A 21,236-nucleotide genomic window follows, 5' to 3' on the forward strand; every position below is an offset into this window, starting at 1 on the left:
ATTATGTAATGGTAAAAATTAAGCAGGTATCGACATTTAATAAAAAATAATAATAAAAGGGAATTAATAAAAGACATGATTTTGCATAAAATCGAAAGAAAGCTATTTGACTTTCCAGACATACTTTTTGTTTGGAAAATCAGCCGAAACGAAGGGTGTGTTTGGTATTGAGGAAATTATTTTTCATAAAAAATAAATGTATTTTTTGTGTATTTGATAAACGTGGAATTCATCGACAGACTCTTAAAATTGGCACCAATTTTCACTTAGACACCTCAAATAGGCTTTGTTCATTTTAAATATCTCAAGTAGGGCCCCGTTATTTCATTTTGATCCTTTTCTGACAATCAGCAAATTACAAAGTGTGTGTAATACACTTGCGGATGACATGACATGACATGATGACTAATTAGAAGTTGACATGTGTCATTTGACCGTAAAATATAATAATTATAAAATAAATTATTAAAAATAACAACTAATTTTCAATAAAACAAATAAATAAAATTACCTATTTTCCACCACTCCCACCCCCACCTTACATCACCCCGCCCACATCCCATCAACCTTACTTCCGTCATTTTTGCTTTCCCAAACCTCCCACCATTTTTGGTTATTCTTCGATTTTTTATTAAAAAAAAATCATTAGATTTTAATTCTTTTTTTCTTTTTTCATTTTAAATTTGATTTTAAGAACCATTTTATCGATAGTGAGGTGAGGTTCTGACAAATATGACATTCTTCTTCTATTTATTTATTTTTTTAAAAAAATGTGTATTTTTTTCGAATAAATGTTTTCAAAATTAGTGTGATGATTTGTTAAAAAATTGTTCTTGTAAATGTTTTTAAAATTAGTGTGATAATTATTTTATTTTATTTTTTCATATTTTGTAAGGTTTTTCATCATGATTTTTCATGGTGGAAGGTGGAATAAGTGGTAGGGATAAAAAGTGAAGAAGAAGAAGGAAAAAATAAAATAAGAATAAAAAAAAAACACTCCTCACACGCTCAAAATGGGTGCAGCACACCCAATGTGTCAAGTCAATAGAAAGTGTCAAAATGACACAGCAGGACTCAACATGAAGCGTCTAAAATGAACAAAGCTTAGTTAAAATGTCTAAGTAAAAATTAGTGTCAACTTTAGGGGGTCACCGATGGATTCAACCCTTGATAAATAAGAAAAAAAAGTAATCTATAAAACATTTATATGTAATCTAGTGAATAGTGAGGCATTGAAGGTGATAGGTGTTAAATGGTCAAGGGTTAGTATTGAAGGACATTGGATGGGTGGGCCAAAATATAACCCGTAACTTTGTTTTTAGAGCGGTTAAATCTTTATTTAAAAATTGGTTTATACATACCATAATCATCTAACAAATATTGCATATATACCCTCCTTTTGAGAAACAAACATATAATTACAATGAACATTTTTTTTAAAAATCTTAATTTTGATTTTTTTTAATTCAAAAAATGTTTTGTGGCTTTAAGAAGTTTTCTCATCCATTTTTTTTTAACTTTAGACCGACCCAATTGAAAAAAATTCAACTCCTCTTTTGTTCAATAAAAAAATGGTTTCGAGTCGGATCTGCACCAGGTACGGAAGGATCTTTAACAATTCTCAATTGGTTAAAGTTGACTTTTAAGGATAACACCAAATAGTCCTGAGATTAAATTTTAGTGTCACTTAATTTGTTGTTAGGCTGACAAGTTCGGAATAACTTATTCCGGGAGTAATAATTAATATTAGAATAAGTTATCCCGCCCCTAAAGAGTAAGCAAAAAAATGAGCCCTCCTTCACTATACAGACGGCTTTTTGATGGTAGGGTTGTTGTGTTGAGGTGCTTGAGGCAGATTAAAAAAAAAACGGTTGATTACTCGGATTGATTCTCGCATCCCCCCAAAAGGATGGACGAGTTCGATTTGAGTGTTCATCGATCGGGTGGATCTATATGCTTCGGGGTGGTGAGACGAGGTGTAGCGCAATCTGATCAGTGAAAACTCCAAAATCCACATTGGTTTTTCTTCCTCTCCTTTCCGTCGAGTGACTTCGTACCTCTCCTTTTAGGCGAGCAGTTAAATGACAAAGATATCCCTTTAAATCCTTTTTATATACATCACTTTTCACATTAATGAAAGGTATTTTTATAAATAAATAACTTGTTCTTAAAATTCATACAATACATACAACAAATCAAACACTCTATAATAAATAATCTCAGTATAATTTATTTCATCATAACTTATATTCAAATCAAACGACTCCTTACCATTTGTTAGATCCGACATCCATTTTCTTATCATCATATATTAATTGTTTTTGCTCTTCACGAGCTTCTTTATCTTGTACATCGGATAGTATTGGTTTCTGCCAAAAAGAAAAGGATAAGAGAATGGGACAAAGTAAACAAGGTGTTACATTAATTAATGAAATGGAGTTTTTTGTGGGGACTATGAAACAGTATGGCAGACAAGACTACAGAAGAGAACCTTTCGGCGGCAGAAGTCGCAGCTGGCGCTCGCATCTACAATCCGTGCCCACATAAAACCAATGCGCGTCTTAACCTTTACGTTATCGACAACTTCTATTAAATTCTCTCATGCAATATTTCCAAACCTAATTAGAATTTAGACCCACAACTTTATAATAAACAAATTCAGAGGCGGAGCTAAGATTAAGAGTTTGAGATTCTAATTCAATTTGTTTGGAGGTTCACAAGTTAATATACATAAAAAATTTTAATTTTCTAATATAAATATAGGGTCTATGATAAAGCTAGTAGATTCGTCCGAACCCATGAATTCCACCTAGCTCAGCCTCTGTTAAAACAATAATGCTAACTTAACAACCTTATACATGTGCCACATACTTTGGATGTTCTAGATTTTGCCCCTTTTCTCATAAATGCTCTACTCTTAAGTTAATGGTACTTGATACTAAAGTCACTATTACAACAGCCAGTTCAACTTGTTGCTACTCAACACAATGTACCATTTTCATTATATTAACGCCTAGTGGAGCAGGTAGGTGCCCCTTTACACCTTCACCTGCTCCTGCCTCCCACTTTTTTGTGTTTTGCTTCTCTTTGCTAAGTCATTTTTAAATCACATTTTTGACATAATAGTACTAATATCTTCTCTGTATACAAGGCTAATCAGTAGCTGATTAATGTATAACAAAAGAGTTATTTTTGTCTTTGCATAAACGAGATTCAATTGAACCATCTTACCATAATCTATCTCTCTCCTTAGTATTTATTAGTAGATATATATGGAGACAGATGAGACATGTGCACATGACAAATCATAAGTACGATGGATAGGGAGTAGTCAAATTTTCTATAAAATATATTTCAAAAATAATTAAATTCTACGTGCCCATGGTAAAGAATTCTCTAATTTCCACCATACTTTTCCCGTAAAAGTTGCTTCTTTTTACTTGTCATGAATAATTATCTATAACTATCTTTTAAAGATAACACTCTCTGTGTCCATCTCTTTATTTATTCATCATACAAAAAATAGTTGTTGAGTTTGAAAAATCAAAGAATTAAATTTAATATATTCAAAAGGTAATATAATACTCCATTTGTTTCTTATTACTTGATCATTTTTTAATTGACACACATATTAAGAAATCAATGATTGTCATATATAGTGAGTTTACCATTTTTTCTCTATTAATTATGAAATGGATGAATTAAATATTTCAAATTTTTAAGATGTTCTACCTTTTTCAAAGTAATTAATTGAGTGTATGAAAAAATTATATTTTCTTGATTTGTCAAAATGGATAAGTAACTAGGGACATAACGAATAATATTAATCCTATTATTAATTATTTGTTGAGGTGTGTGCCAAGTGAAATTATTGTTGGAGTCTTGAAGAGAGGAAGTATAATACTGTAACTCTTATGAACACAAAACGAACATGCAAATACTCTTTATATCTCTAATTACTTGTTCACTTTTTTTTTTTTAGTTGTCTCTAATTACTTGTCCATTTTGACAAATTTAGAAGGAATAATTTTTTCATCCACTTCATACTCCCTCCATTTCAAAATAATTGAATTGTTGACACATTTTTCATTTTTCAAATTAACTTAATTGTTCAATTTTTAAGACTACTTTTAGAATGTTCTTCCAATTTTACCCTTCATTAGTTAGTATTGAAATTAGTTACTTAATTAATGTTTATGTTGTAAAATGAGAGCAAAATACTATAATACTAAACAAGGAGGTAAGACAAATAGAAATATTAAGTAGAAGTATTCTTTGAACTTTTTAAATATGTATTTCATTAGGGTGAAAAGACTACCCTTTTATAGGATTTAGAAAACACCCTTTTACATCCTTCAATCAAATACGTTAGCACAACTTTTACATTAAATAGGTTCATTACGTTATGTTGTTGATGAAAAGAAACATCCACAATTCAATGGTTTTATAACACTCCCCCTTGGATGTTTATAGATAATGTGCCTCGTTAAAACCTTACTAGGGAAAACCCAGTGGGAAAAAGCCTAGTGAAGGAAAAAGAGTACACACATCTTGTAATACGCCTTGAGTGTTGCCTCATTAAAAACCTTACCAGGAAAACCCAATGGGACAAAACCTTGGCTAAGGAAAAAAGAGTACAACTACTCCCCCTGATGAAAACTTTATTTGATATCTCGGAGACGACGCATTCCAATCTTATATCTTAGCTTCTCAAATGTTGACGTTGGCAATGCCTTAGTGAATAAATCTGCAAGATTATCACTCGAACGAATCTGTTGAACATTTATCTCACCATTTTGTTGAAGATCATGTGTGAAAAAGAACTTAGGTGAAATATGCTTTGTTCGGTCTCCTTTGATATATCCTCCCTTTAATTGAGCTATGCAAGCAGCATTATCTTCATACAATATTGTTGGAGTCTTTGTTTGCACAGAAAGACCGCATAATTGCAAAATGTGTTGAGTCATTGATCTCAACCATACACACTCTCGACTGGCTTCATGAATGGCAATTATCTCTGCATGATTTGAAGAAGTAGCAACTATTGTTTGCTTCATCGAACGCCATGATATAGCCGTACCTCCATATGTGAATAAATAGCCTGTCTGAGATCGAGCTTTATGTGGATCAGACAAATAGCCAGCATCTGCATAACCGATCAATTCTGACTTGGATGCATTAGAATACAACAATCCCATATCAATTGTTCCTTGAAGATATCTGAATATATGCTTAACACCTTTCCAATGTCTTCTTGTTGGACATGAGCTGAATCTCGCCAATAAACTTACTGCGAAACAAATATCTGGTCGGGTATTGTTGGCCAGGTACATTAGTGCCCCAGTAGCACTAAGATATGGTGTTTCATCACCAAGAATCTCTTCATCCTTTTCTTGAGGTCGGAATGGATCTTTATTTATATCGAGAGATCTCACAACCATCGGGGTACTCAATGGGTGTGATTTATCCATGTAAAATCGCTTCAAAACCTTTTCAGTATATGTTGATTGATGGATAAATATTCCATTTTTCAAATGTTCAATCTGAAGGCCAAGACAAAATTTTGTCTTTCCAAGATCTTTCATTTCAAATTCTTTTTTCAAACACTCAACGGCTTCTGAAAGCTCTGTCGGAGTTCCAATGATGTTCAAGTCATCAACATAAACAGATATTATTACAAATTCAGATTTTGACCTTCGTATAAAAATACAAGGACAAATAGGGTCATTCTTATACCCTTCTTTTAGCAAATATTTGCTAAGACGATTATACCACATTCGCCCTGATTGTTTCAATCCATATAAGGATTTCTGAAGCTTTATTGAACAACTTTCTTTTGAATTTTCATATGCTTCAGGCACTTTGAGTTCTTCAGGGATTTTCATAAAAATATCGTGGTCTAGTGAGCCATATAAATAGGTTGTGACAACGTCCATTAGATGCATTTCAAGCTTTTCATGAACTGTCATATTTATTAGATACCTGAAGGTAATTGCATCTACCACAGGAGAATATGTCTCCTCATAATCAATGCCAGGTCTTTGCAAAAATCCTTGTGCCACAAGTCGTGCTTTATATCTTACGACTTTACCATTTTCATTGCATTTTCGCACAAAAACCCATTTGTACCCCACTGGCTTGACACCTTCAGGTGTTCGGACTATTGGTCCAAAAACTTCACGTTTTTCAAGTGAAGCCAATTCTGTTTGAATTGCTTCCTTCCATTTTGGCCAGTCATTTCTCTGTCTACATTCATTGACAAATCTTGGCTCTAAATCCTCATCTTGTTGCATTATTTCAACTGCAACATTATAGGCAAAAATATTATCCACCACAATATTATTTCGATTCCATATTTTTCTCGTCGAGACATAACTTATAGAGATTTCCTCATTCTCATTATTTTCTGGTACATGGACCTCCTCTTTGGTGTCATCATTTATTATGTCTCGGAGCTCTTCATGCGCAATTGCCTCCATATTATGATTATCTTGATCATTTATTCCTTTCCTTTTCCGAGGATTTTTATCCTTGGAACCAATTGGTCTACCACGCTTTAAGCGTGGTCCAGACTCATTTGCCTTAACATTTTGTCCTATCGGGATATCAACTCGAACTTGAGCATTAGCAGCTGGGATATATGATTTAGTAACCCGTGGAAGGTTAGTAAATGCATCCGGCAGTTGATTTGCAATATTCTGCAAATAAATTATCTTTTGAACTTCCAGCTCACATTGATTTGTTCGAGGGTCTAAATGAGACAGTGAAAGTGAATTCCAATCTATCTCATTTCCCAACTGCTTTTGTTCTCCCCCCAATGTTGGGTATACTGATTCATCAAAATGACAATCAACAAACCTTGCCGTAAATAAATCTCCAGTTCTAGGTTCCAAATATTTTATAATAGAACGAGATTCATACCCAACATATATCCCCAACCTTCTTTGGGGACCCATCTTTGTGCGCTGTGGTGGAGCAATTGGAACATATACCGCACAACCAAATATTCTAAGATGGGAAATGTTTGGCTCCTGACCAAAAACCAATTGTAATGGGGAGATATCATGATAACTGGTTGGCCTTATGCGCACAAGTGCCGCTGCATGCAAAATAGCATGCCCCCAAACAGAAACGGGCAACTTTATTCTCATCAACAATGGTCTAGCTATTAATTGAAGACGTTTAATCAATGACTCTGCTAAACCATTTTGAGTATGAACATGTGCAATAGGATGTTCAATTGTTATTCCCGTGGACAAACAATAATCATTAAATGCCTGAGATGTAAATTCACCAGCATTATTAAGACGAATTGTTTTTATTGCATAATCTGGAAATTGTGCTTTTAACCTTATTATTTGAGCCAACAACCTCGCAAAAGCCATATTGCGAGTTGATAATAAGCATACATGAGACCATCTTGTAGATGCATCTATCAAGACCATATAATATTTAAATGGTCCACAAACAGGGTGAATAGGTCCACATATGTCACCCTGTATCCGTTCCAGAAATGCAGGGGATTCCATCCCAACCTTAGCCACTGATGGTTTGATAACCAACTTTCCTTGTGAACAAGCAGCACAAGAAAATTCCTTTGATTTGAGAACATTTTGGTTCTTCAAAGTATGTCCATGTGAATTTTCAATTATTCTGCGCATCATATTATAACCGGGATGGCCTAACCGGTCATGCCAAATGATAAAATCATTAGAACCAGTAAACTTTTTGTTTACCACGGCATGTGATTCAACTGTACCAATATTTGTATGGTACAACCCAGAAGAAAGTGCAGACAATTTTTCATGCACAATTTTCTTCTCTGCATTTATTGTAGTAATATAAAGGTATTCAACCTTTCCTTCATTCGCAGTCTCAACATGATAGCCATTTTGGCGAATAACCTTGAAACTTAACAAGTTTCTTTGAGACTTACTACAATACAATGCATTATCAATTACCAATAATGTTCCTTCAGGTAGTAATAAGGTTGCTCTTCCAGAACCCTCAATCAATTTTGTACTACCAGATATTGTATTAACATATGCCTTTTTCATTACCAAATGAGAGAAATATTTCTTTTCTCTTAGTATCGTATGAGTTGTGGCACTGTCCAGAAGGCACATATCTTCATTACTCATATTGAATCCAACTGAAGACTGGAAAAATTTATTTATCTTCATAAAAATAAAAATACATAATAAGAAGTACGAAATTTAACAAAAAAAAATCTTAAGTACATAAACTTTAATGAAGACATAAAAAAAAAACATTATTCATTTTCCAGTTTAATTATCAATCTTCAGTTGCGATCCCTGAAGAAGTCCTCAGCTTCTAGATGAGTAATATCATCGAGCCCATCAAAAGCATCATCTTTCAATGCTAAATTCGCCTCAACATTCTCATCATATTTTTGAGAAGACCCTGCCTGAGCATCATCTTTGAGAGTCAAATGTGACTCCACTCGGGCATTATAAGAGGAGGCACCACCTTTATTCCCTTTCCTTTTAAAGGAATTTTGATACAGCCTGACAAAATGCTCAGGTGCCCGACATTCATTTTTCCAGTGACCTTTAAGGCCACAACGATGACAGTGATCGCCCTTGCCTTTTAAAGGATTATTTTGAGAACCCATATTGTTCTCCCTTTTGTTATGACCACCACCTCGACGATTATTATATCGTCTTTTGCCTTTGCCACGTCCACGCACATTATCATGGCCCCGATTATTTTGTCTTATTTCAGACTGGCCGTGTGCTTCTACCCCGTGGGCCTCCGGTAATGGAGCACTTCCAGTGGGACGGACTTCATGATTTTTCATTAAAAGGTCATTATGCTGCTCAGCCACCAGAAGGCATGAGATTAATTCAGAGTATTTTTTAAAACCCTTTTCACGGTATTGCTGCTGTAATATCATATTAGAGGCATGGAAAGTAGTTAGCGTCTTTTCCAACATGTCCTCATCTTTTATAACTTCCCCACATAATTTTAATTGGGAAGTGATTCTAAATACAGCAGAGTTATACTCAATTACGGTTTTATGATCTTGAAACCGTAAGTGCATCCACTCATAACGAGCCCTTGGCAATACCGTTGCCTTGAGGTGGTCATACCTCCCTTTCAAACCTATCCACAATTCAAGTGGATCTTTCATTGTTAAGTATTCAACCTTCAGGCTTTCATCAAGATGATGACGAAGGAAAATCATAGCTTTCGCTTTATCCTGACTTGATGCCTTATTTCTTTCGATTATACAATCACCAAGACCCTTAGCGGTAAGGTGAATTTCAGCATCAAGTACCCATGACAAATAGTTCTTTCCAGAAATGTCAAGTGCCACAAATTCAAGCTTTGATAAATTCGACATGATGAAAACTATCATAAAATAGTTGAGTTAATAGCATGATTTTGATTTCTTTATAATGAAAGATAAATTAATATTTCAAATGATTAAGAATTAGTATAAAATATATCATATGCATGAATATGGGATGTTACAAAAGCATGTAAACTCATAAAGTATGAAACGGTATATATTCTAATTATTTTACTATATTTATTACTAGTTCAATAGTTAACAACGCCAAAGCTACCGTAAGATTTTAAGTCATATTTAATATAATACTATTATTCTTTATGACACACCAATATTTATCATAAATTTATGACAAGAAATTAAAATACTTACGATTATTCTAACTAGAATGTTATCATATATCCTAGTATTTAATTTAGAGTTATAAGTTACTAGCATATAAACAACATAAAAATATAAACCTGAAACGTATTGATTATTATGCCTAGTAAAGTATCATACAAATACCTAAAGCAAGTTATATATGCAGTAATTAAATCGTTGATCAAAGACTTATGTAAGTCCTATTAGATATGTTATAAACATATAAATGTATACCTGACTCGAAAAGAAAATTGATTAACTTTTTAGGGAAAAAGATAATTCCGAATTAGGTCTTAATTGGTTAGAGATTCGTGCTGATAACGTGTTGTAAAATGAGAGAAAAATACTGTAATACTAAACAAGGAGGTAAGACAAATAGAAATATTAAGTAGAAGTATTCTTTGAACTTTTTAAATATGTATTTCATTAGGGTGAAAAGACTACCCTTTTATAGGATTTAGAAAACACCCTTTTACATCCTTCAATCAAATACGTTAGCACAACTTTTACATTAAATAGGTTCATTACGTTATGTTGTTGATGAAAAGAAACATCCACAATTCAATGGTTTTATAACAGTTTAGTTATTTTAATCATAAATTTGACACTAATTAATAAGGGTAAAAATAGAAAGTTATGCCTAATTTATATTTTAATCTTCTTTATTAAAGGATGTGAAACACCTCAACAATTCAATTAATTTGAAATGGAGGGAGTAATTAATAAAGGTGAAATAGTAAACACACGATGTCAATAGTTATTTTCTTAATAAGTGTATCAATTTAAAAATGGACAAGTAATTAAGAACATAGGAGAGTAACTTAATTACATGTTGAAATGTAAATGGGATGAGTACGGTGTGAATTAATATTAGCATTGATTGCAATAGCGACAATCCCCCATCTCTCATCATTGTGCATTACCTAATAGTAACGACTGTCATGGACGAAGAATAAGTTGGGATAAAAGGGACATATGCCAGATTTCTAGTTACTACCTCTTCATCTCTTATTATGTACTTTTGTCGATCACTTTAACTTGTTTAGTTTTTTTATTTTGGTTTTAATCTTACGTTAAATACTTATTCTTAATCATTTTTTCAAGTTATTAATGAAAAAGCACCAATAACGAGTATCATAATAAAATATGCAATTCATCTATCATCTCTTTTTAAGAATATGCAAAATCTGCTATGGACCAATAAAAATGAATGAAGTACTCCTATTTAAGTTGTTCCATTTAGAGTAATTGGAACAGGGTAATTATATTGTTTTGCGACTTTTCAATAGATCCCACTAAATCATTGGCTTCTCGATGGAATATATGCCTTATCGCCAATTTTTTCCAAATTTTACATATAAAATGGTATCCTTACAACTTACTTGGATTTTTTATTTTATTTTTTTTAGTTAGGGATAGCGAGATTAGGAAAGGAAACTAACAAGATAAGTATTTCAATAGCTAATCAATGGAGCTATTAAAACTCCTTAATAATTTTCTTAGGTGCAACTAATTCTTCAGCTACTTTACCAGTCGCGCTCAATTCCCAAATAATGTAAAGCATCTAACTAGGAGCTGAATTTCGGCGAATTATGTGTAGTTGTTTATACATGTACCACTTCTTTTGTGATTATTATTATCCTTTAGGACCTGTTTGGCCATAGATTTCCCAAGTAATATTTGGAGAAAAATTTGCAAATAGTGTTTGTCCATACAATTTGTCATTATTTGACAAATATTTTTGGCAAATGTCCCAAATTTTCAAATACTAGTTTTTTTCTAGTGTTTGGGTCAAGTTGAAATTTTACACAAACTTTTATCTTTTACAAAAACACCCTCTATAGTAGTTGTTTGCGTTGTATTACATATTTTTTTACGTGAACACCAAAGTAGTGATGAAATATTCAATGAATATGAAAGTGATGATATGGTTATTGATGAAAATGATGAACAATCGGCTCAGGGTAACAAAATCATGTGTTATGTCTACTTCACGATGTATGGAATGATGCTTGTTGCACTCACTCCAAACTACCATATTGCTCCAGCGTCATTGACACTACTTCTTATTTGTTACAACGAAGATCCAATTGATTTGTAATATAAACTTATGGTTAGTTTTGATAGTTTTTAAAACTTACGGATATAAATCATATTTTTATAAAAAAGTAAAATATGTTTTTCAAATATTATGGCTAAACACATCGTGAAATTTCATCCAAATAATATTTGCCAAAAATATTTGAAAATCTATGGTTAATAATACTCTTGTAATTGTAAAGTGTGACATTCAATCCTTTTAATCTTGATGTAACTTAAAAACAATTCTTAACAAATAGTTTGAATGTTTATTTGTTCTAAAATTTGGGATATTGGTTAATAATACTCTTGTAATTGTAAATTTTCGGATATTGCATAACAGAACAATGAATGAATGAATCGATAGTAACAAAATTAGTGCACTAATTTTCTAGACCAAAGTGGAGCATGTGAATGTAGCAGGATCATACAAAGCAGGAACCAAGTATTTCCTTCCATTTGTACCATGTGCATTGTAGCTTGCCCCTGTTGTTTTGTCCACTAATAAATCTCCAGGATAGCCTGGGTAAGCGCCCTTAGCGTAGACACCAGGGCAAGCAGATGCAGCTTCCAATGGCGCATCTGCTTCGCCCTGATAGTAACCGTTTCCAAATGGGTTCGTAGCAGTTCCAGCTAATAAGCTAGCTAAGTTAATAACCATACCGTCAACACCAACATCGTTGTTTGGTGCACCCAATGGTGGGGTCTGCGGTCCGTAGATGGGCTGGTGGAATGGCCAGGCGCAGTAACCAGGACACAGAGTCTCTGAGTTACCAACCCAAATATAAGCAAATTTGTAAGTTTTGCCCTTAATTACTGCACCCTTAGAAGCCCCATGAGTTCCACACCGATTGACGCAGAACCCATCAACTGCAACATCAGAAGCGGTCAAAACAACGTTAATAGCGTCTTTCTGTTCACCCTTTGATGCTAATTGCACGATTTGCTTTTGGGTCAGTGATTTTCCAAGGGAATAATTTTCGATGAGAACTTGTTTGCCCAAAGAGAGGGAAAGGGTGTTCTTAGAATTGGCAAGATGGTAGTATTTTTCAGTGGTTTTCCACCATTGTGCTACTGAAGGATTGGTTTTCGATGGAGTTGAAGAAGAAAGGGAGTTAATGAAATCGGATACAATAGCTCTTTGGGATGGCTTGAATTTGCCATACCAAATCAAATTGACTGATATTTTGCCAGAAAGAAGTGCACCCTTGTGGTACTGCAACAGCTGAGGTTGTTCTTCTAATGCAGTTAGCTTTCTTGAAGCAAAACACACATTGATGAAAGAAATCAATACAAAAAGTGATAAAATGAAATGGGAAGAAGACATTTTCTTTTCTTTTTAGTACTATTACTCTAGGAAGACTGTATTGAAATTCTAAGTAAAAGAATTGTAGTTTGGATGAAATACAAGGGAATAGAGGAGGGTTATTTATACAGAGGGAGAGGGGAGAAGGGGGTGTGTTTGTGTATGTAATGAAGGTGCTGAGAAAGGTGGAAAAGTGAAATTAAACAAAGCGCGTTGTCATTTTCATTAACTGGCTGCTACGCAACACAAGAAAGATACAATCTTTACTTCTTGACTTATCGATTACTACTCTCGCGGGTCGCTGCTCATCATTGACTTGGGATTAATTAGTTATCTCGGAATAAGTTATTTCACATGTATATGATATACTCTTTTTTCATAATTATGGTATAAATGGTGTTATAAATAATTTTAGGATTGTGTAATACCTTCCACCAAACATATGATAGATTATTATATTTTATGCTTCACATCAAACGACTCATTATTCTATTGAGTCACTCAACAACTTTCTTAACAGAAAATAAGAGAAACACAAACCAATGTAGATATGCTAGTAGCTTGTTTCAAAAGAAAGATAACCCCATCAAAACTATCACTAACAATTTCGGAAAGTTGAAATTACAATATTGCTGCATGACAGCTAACATTTGATAGTAACATATTTAAATCAAACTATGACAATTTGTCTTCAAAAATTGGATTCAGAATAGTTTTTCAAACTTTCACTCGTTAAATTTTTTTTTTTTAAAAAATCTAGTAACAAAATGCATATTCAAAAACAATGGCGTAGCTAGAATTTTCAATAATGAGGTTCAAAATCTGAAAAAATAAATACATGACGTAGCCGAAAGAGGTTCGACTTCTACTATTTATACCTAAAATTATATGTTAACTATGTATAAAGTATAATTTTCCGCTGAAAGAGATTCAGATGGACCCCTAACTATAAGGTGGCTCCACCACTGTCTAAGAATAATTTCAAGATCCAAAAATTTATAACTTCAGCAATTTAAAATTTTAAATTTCAAAATCTGTTGCCAAATTGGTAGAGTACTTTTTAGCCTGATATTTTCGTTTTTCCTCTTAAAAGTATTTTTCAAGGAGGAATAGTATCCGGATAGTTATTCCTATTTAGTTTAATTAATTTAATCAAATGCGCAACTATACAATTGGAAATGAAGGATCTTCACTGCTTGAGTAAGCTTTCTTATCGTTAAAAGAAAATCAAAACTATTATTAAATCACAAGTTTTATATTTAAATCTTTGAAAATTCCCGAATTATATTGTTCTCATCAAATTATAACACTTCCTAATGTGCCAGAGAAAGTGGTTTCAATCTCTAAAAACTAATGAAGCATAAAATTCATCAATGTGGAACACCCAACAACTAATTAGTCCAATTTTTTTTAGTATGTAACTAAATTACACATAACTAATAACTAATACATGTATAAATAAATGAATACATAATTTTTTTTTCTTAACCAATCTCTACGTTACTAAAGTTTCTACCTGCCAAATGACCCTTAACTTACTCTGCGTAGGCCACCAGGTTGTCACAAGGAAAGGTGACTATATCTTTCTTTTCAAAAAAATCGATATTTTCTTTTATTTATCTAATCTTAATAGTATTTTATTTCCTCAGCCTAACATTGCATATAAAATAAGAGTGGAAATAAAAAAGGGAAATGTGTAATTTAGAACTTAGCTTATGGCCTATGGGGTATATCCAAACACCTTAACTATCTATATTTTATTTGACGGGCCTAATATACTCCGTTAGACTTTCCTTTGGATAATCTTCTTTTAGGCAAAATCTTAAATGGCACTTAGGATTACTGTTTACCAAACAAATTACCAATTATTACTAATATTAGCAAACAGTAAAATTGCTTAAAGTAATGAAGAATTGGACAGTATTTGTGAAAGCAAACCGAAGAAATTTGCTCTTCCATTTTCAACCTCAAACAAATAAATGAATCAAAAATTACAGTATTTACTATGCTAGATTAGCTTCTTCTTCTTCTTCTTCGTGTACAACTGGTACTACATTACTACGATTATTTTTTCTAGACTAGAGTTGAACATGAAGATGTAGCAGGATCATATAAAGCAGGAACCAAGTATTTCCTTCCGTTTGTACCATGTGCATTGTAGCTTGCACCTGTTGTTTTATCCACCAACAAATCTCCAGCATAGCCTGGGTAAGCGCCTTTCGCGTACACACCAGGGCAAGCAGATGCAGCTTCCAATGGCGCATCTGCTTCGCCCTGGTAGTAACCGTTTCCAAATGGGTTCGTAGCGGTTCCAGCTAATAAGCTAGCTAAGTTAATCACCATACCATCAACACCCACATCGTTGTTTGGTGCACCCAATGGTGGGCTCTGTGGTCCGTAAATGGGTTGGTGAAATGGCCAGGCACAGTAGCCAGGACAAAAAGTCTCTGAGTTACCCACCCAAATATAAGCAAATTTGTAAGTTTTGCCGTTAATAACTGCACCCTTAGAAGCCCCATGAGTTCCACACCGATTGACACAGAACCCATCAACAGCAACATCAGAGGCGGTCAATACAACATTAATGGCGTCTTTCTGTTCACCCTTTGATGCCAATTGCACGATTTGTTTCTGGGTCAGTGATTTTCCTAGGGAATAATTTTCTATGAGAACTTGTTTGCCCAAATTAAGGGAAAGAGTGTTCTTAGAATTAGCGAGATGGTAGTATTTTTCAGTGGTTTTCCACCATTGTGCTACTGAAGGATTGGTTTTAGATGGAGTTGAAGAAGAAAGGGAGTTGATAAAATCAGATACAATAGCTCTTTGGGATGGCTTGAATTTGCCATACCAAATCAGATTGACTGAGATTTTGCCAGAAAGAAGTGCACCCTTGTGGTATTTCAAGAGCTGCATTTGTGGGTCTTGCACTAAAGCAGTGAGCTTTCTTGAAGCGAAGCACACATTAAAGAAGGAAATAACAAGAAAGAGTTTCAAAATGTTATGAGCAGCCATTGCTGGTTTTCTATTAGAAGCTTATGAAGAGTATTAAAACAGTGTAAAAGAGGAGCTGTGGAATGAGATGAGATTGTTATGAGGAATGAGGGGTATTTATATAAAACAGTGAGATTGAGTCATTTGGGTGTGAGATTATTTAAATTATTTAATTAAAGAAAGCATTAAAATAATTCATGGAGGAACTTGCTAAGAAAGTGACAATTGCTAAAATCAAACGCTATACACTTTTAGGTGAGGATGGAAAAAACTAGCTTTAGCTTGTTTTCGAGCTAGATAGGTAAATAATAGTAATACTTCCTCGTTTTAAAAAGAATGGTATAGTTTAACTTGATACGAAGTTTAAGAAATAAAAAAGACTTTTAAATCTTATAATTTTAAATTAAAATTATGTCAAATGTATAAAATTGTCTTTAATCATATCACGTGAATAGCTGAAATTAAAATGTTATAAAAAAAAAATATCAATCTTTTTGAAATTAACTAAAAAGAAAATGATGCCATTTTTTTAAACGAAAAATAGTAATACTTATAATATCAGAACAAATCAAAAAGAGCAATACAGCTTAGTTTACATCATTTGCTTTTGGTCCATAAAAGTGGTGCCTGAACCTGCAGGATCATATGGATAATAATAATTGAATAACAGCAGTGACAATAAAAAGCAAAGGGTATATTGGGGATTTAAAAGGTACAGAATTTGAGACGTTGAGACTCTACTGGGTGCTTTAAGCAAAAAAAGAAAAAGAATAAAAGGGTATTCACAGGCTGGAAAATAAGAGGTATTGTTATGGGGAAATGTGTGTGGAAATATGACGAAATGGAAAAGAGTCTAGCTGGCAAAAAAGAAGTATCGAGAAATGTGACTGACCATTTTTGTTTACCGTTCATTTTTACTTGTTCATATTTGATATATTACGCTCTTTACAAGATAATAAATAGAAAATGATAAATTTTCATCATATTTTACAAGTTAAACATATAAAATTAAATGACAATATTAATATATTGAACAAGTAAAAATGAACGGAGAAAGTCTATCGGAGTTGGGTGAGGCTACTGGCTAGTTTAGTTGACACAACAAAAGTCTCGTGAGATGCATATATGACTGCAGTGCAGCAGCCTAGTTAGAGCTGAGCGAGCTGTGAAATTGAATAATCCAGCTGGATCTAGCTATCACGTGACAACTGTTATTTCCTATTTTGTAAATTACTTTCTTTTATCCACTTCTTTCTTTTTCTTTCTCTTTTATGCTTTATGCTCTTTTGCTTTTTAGCACTTCTCTTTTTAATTTTTTTCAATTATTACAGTATATGTTTTCAATACAGATCAAGATAAGAAAATTGAAATATAGTAATTCACAAATTAGTGGAGTATTTTGAAGTGAGAGAAAATGAAAAATTAACTTCAGAATTCTGTTATAATTACTAAAACTAGTACTAGAAATTAACATTGTACCTATGATCACGTCCATCTTATTTGAAACAATAAATGAGATTAAAGGACCACTACAAAAACTTAATGGAAGTCAGAACTCAGAACCATTTAGTTCTTTGTGATTGTTTGGTACGACGGAGGAAGGATAGTAATTTCGAGATAAAATATATGATTATTTTATTTTGTGTTTGTTTATGGGTATAAGTTTGTCTCAAATTGTAGTAGGTTATTTTTTTATATATATATATGAGGGGATACGTAATTCCATGAGACATCTAAATGAATAGTATAATAATTTTGTCTATTCCACCCTCCATACAAAAACAACTCCAGGAAAATGAACTCTAGAGATAATTACAAATATTTTGCTTGAATAAACTCATTATACATAAAAGAAAATAAACACTCCCAAGTTATTCATCGAATTACAAAATGCTGCCAGATTAATTATATAATGTTAATTGTATGTTCTCAAGGAAACCATTCTCTAATCCCACAATAATGTAACTGGATTAGATTATTATATTGTGCATATCTATATATATATATATGTAAAATGGATAAACTAGCTGTTAATTTTTTTGTGCAGTAAGTGAGTATCCAGAAATGTGCGCATCCAATGAACTCAGTAATCAAGAATGCTAATTAAATTTATTTTAATTTTAATTTTTCACACTTACCAATTCTTAGTTGTCCGGTACATTGCACACTATATGTCAGATGACACTCCATCACTAAGATAGTATATCTTATAATTAGGCAATTGAACAAATACAGCTTATATTAGATGAGATAAAAATTAACTACTTCCTCTGTCTCATATATTTTATATTTTTCTTTTCCATGTTTCTTAAGTAACTTTAAATTTTACTATTATAAGTTACACTTTATTTAAGAATAAAATTAAGCTAATCTTATTTTCAGAATATTTAATATTTAAAAAGTATTTGAGACAAATATTTTTAATTACCTTGATAACTAATACGAAACTAAGGGAGTATCAATGCTAATGAAATTAGTCACGGATACAATAGTGCAATTTCCTTGGTGACATCACACTACGTTTGAACAATTATATATGTATAGTTTTGAAGCATATTATCAAAAAACATCATGGGGAAACTAGAGACATTTTCAAAGGTATCACGTGCAGTGTTTAAAGTTCAAGAAATGAGGTTCACGGGACATTTTTTTTTTAAAATCTTAAATTCATAAGATAAATATTACTTACTATTTATATCAATTGGATAATGTAAGATTTGCTAACTTTCTCCCTTTCAACTTTTTTTTTTTTTTTTTGGCAATTGGATGAGCCGATAATTGTGAAGAGGGAGAGATATACGTACTAATATTTCACATCACAAATATACGTTATTTAATTTTTGAAGATAAAGTGATATATGAACATGTGAATTAAATAGTTAAGGTGTGTAGGAATGGGAGTTCTGCATAAATACACGAGCCAAAATTAATAATAGTGTTTACTTTTACTTGTTTTGAATGTATTTTATGCGCTCCGCTAAAGAAATAAAATATATAAATTGTATATATATTTTATCTTATGTGATGGTAATATTATTTTTTTATATAATTGTGGTGTTCGAGCTAATTTTCGTGCACTTCAACTAACTCTACGAGATTCTTGCCATTTCTTACCAACAATAAAATATCAGAATCCTCGGAGTTTTGAGTTCTCAACCTCTTCATCCACCTCTTGGTTACCTTGATGCCATATTTGATAGTAATACTTATGAATATTAGTATTTCAAAAAGTCTTGAAAAATAATTTGGGCAATGTGTTAAAAAATGATAAAACTCTCACATTGATGATTAACAAAATGAGTGGACTCTTTAAAAGGCTTGGGTAATCCTTCTTCCTTTGAGCTAACTTTTGGAGTATGTTAGGTCTAACACCTAATCTAACATGATATCAGAACAGGATCCATCTCACTCAATATTGGGGGCCCTAAAATCAAAAAAAAATTCGCACCAGATGCTAAGCATTAGACGTGAGGTAGAGTGTTAAAGAATGACAATTTCATGTTGGTGGTTAATGAGATGAATTGACTCCTTATAAAATTTGGACAATCTTCTTTCTTTTGAACTAGCTTTTGGGATATAAGTTATTTCATACTATGAATGATTAATATAAAAAATAAAATTTAAAAAATATATTATTTTTGTATAATAGATGAGTAAAAATAAACAGAAAAGCAGAAAATGAGAGAATAGATAAAGTATGGGACATAATTTTTTCTTTTTAATCTATTTAAAAGAAAATGTTATCTTTCTATTATTCTATATTTAAAATAATCTAATTTTTAGTATTAATCTTTGCCTCCAATGAAAAAATCTGTAACCACAAAAATATGTTACGCCAGAAATTTTAAAGTCCACTCAAGAACGAAAAGTATTACTCCGTACAAAAGATTTAAAAAGCAAAACTATATTATTATTATTATTATTATTATTATTATTATTATTGTTATTATTATTATGCGGTCTAGTTGCAATGCCCTAAAACCCCGGTAACCGTGACTTGGAGCTAAGAAATGAGCGTGTCTCACGGATGTTTCATATTCTTTTCTCAAAATTATAATTTCCAGCTGTGGATACACCATCCTAATAGTACTATTTAAAATCCCTATGTTTCATTATTCCTAAACATTGCTTACCTCATATTTATTTTTTATTTTTTTTAATTATTACGAGGGAACCTATGATATTTTTTTTAATTTTTTTTTGATGTTGTTCACCATGTGTTTAGAGTCTGTATTAGAATCTCGATTAAATTTAAATCATCCACTTTAAATCCATTCAAGTTAGCACTCCCTACAAGATTTTTTTTTTCATTTCAAACTCAAATTAAAAAACTCTAATTAAGAACGGGACAGTCATATTATTGTACCACAATCCTATTTATAAGATTCTTTAGTATTATTATATATATTATATATATGGTTGAGAAACTATAAAAAACTAAAAAGTCTACGAGGAACGTACTACTTTGAATTAGAGCTTAACTAATTACTTATGATATCCAGCATCATCTTAGCTGTAAATGGTCCAACAATTTAGGAACTTTTTGTCTATATGTACCTAAATTTTAAAAAACTTCTGGAAAACTCTGACTATATGGGTCTAACGCCTTGTTAGTTTGCAGCTGGTACAATATTGTATTGGCGTTTTATTATGTAATAACACACATAATTTAAATAAATATAGAATTTGAATATATTTATATTTTTTTGTCGTTATATAATACTTACATATCAGTCATTCAAAAAATAAACGTAGAAATATTTATTATAAAAAAGAAGTTAAATGAGGTATATAACAAAACTATTAAGAGCAAAAAGAAAAATGAAAATAATAATAATGTAATTATATGATCACAATAATATAATCGTTTCACAACATTATAATTTTCTGTTAGTACATAACGATGAATTTAATAGTATAATACATAAAATTTACTTAACATTCAAAATTAATATATATTTAAACTAACACAATAGTAATAACCATCCAAACAGCTGATTTCTTAGTGTGAAGTGTGAACAACTGGATTTCGTTATTCCTAATATATTTTATCCTCATATAGACTATTCCGATCCCTTGCAAGTGTTTTAGTTTGAGATGTATAACTTACTAGTTGTATGGGGTAATTGATTAAAAGAAGTAAATAAATATCAAATATATATTTAAAAATAGTTTTAGAGG

The 21,236-nt window shown here is 32.0% G+C and overlaps 4 protein-coding genes across 4 annotated transcripts in view; 1 reads left to right on the forward strand and 3 right to left on the reverse strand.

The window, feature by feature from the left end:
• Positions 1–21,236, forward strand: part of LOC125814193 (14-3-3 protein 7) — a 330,997-nt gene that overhangs the window by 43,961 nt on the left and 265,800 nt on the right. The window lies entirely within an intron of this gene.
• On the reverse strand, positions 8,303–9,367 carry LOC125814104 (uncharacterized). Its single transcript, XM_049493559.1, has one exon. The coding sequence runs from the start codon at positions 9,365–9,367 to the stop codon at positions 8,303–8,305; it is 1,065 nt and encodes a 354-aa protein (XP_049349516.1).
• LOC125814184 (protein PHOSPHATE-INDUCED 1-like) lies at positions 12,043–13,143 on the reverse strand. Its single transcript, XM_049493640.1, has one exon. The coding sequence runs from the start codon at positions 13,083–13,085 to the stop codon at positions 12,150–12,152; it is 936 nt and encodes a 311-aa protein (XP_049349597.1). The 5' UTR covers positions 13,086–13,143; the 3' UTR covers positions 12,043–12,149.
• LOC125814183 (protein PHOSPHATE-INDUCED 1-like) lies at positions 14,988–16,127 on the reverse strand. Its single transcript, XM_049493639.1, has one exon. The coding sequence runs from the start codon at positions 16,074–16,076 to the stop codon at positions 15,138–15,140; it is 939 nt and encodes a 312-aa protein (XP_049349596.1). The 5' UTR covers positions 16,077–16,127; the 3' UTR covers positions 14,988–15,137.

The sequence above is a fragment of the Solanum verrucosum genome, unplaced genomic scaffold (assembly GCF_900185275.1).
Source record: "Solanum verrucosum unplaced genomic scaffold, falcon-dt-bn FXZP01000230.1, whole genome shotgun sequence".
NCBI classification, from domain to species: Eukaryota; Viridiplantae; Streptophyta; class Magnoliopsida; order Solanales; family Solanaceae; genus Solanum; species Solanum verrucosum.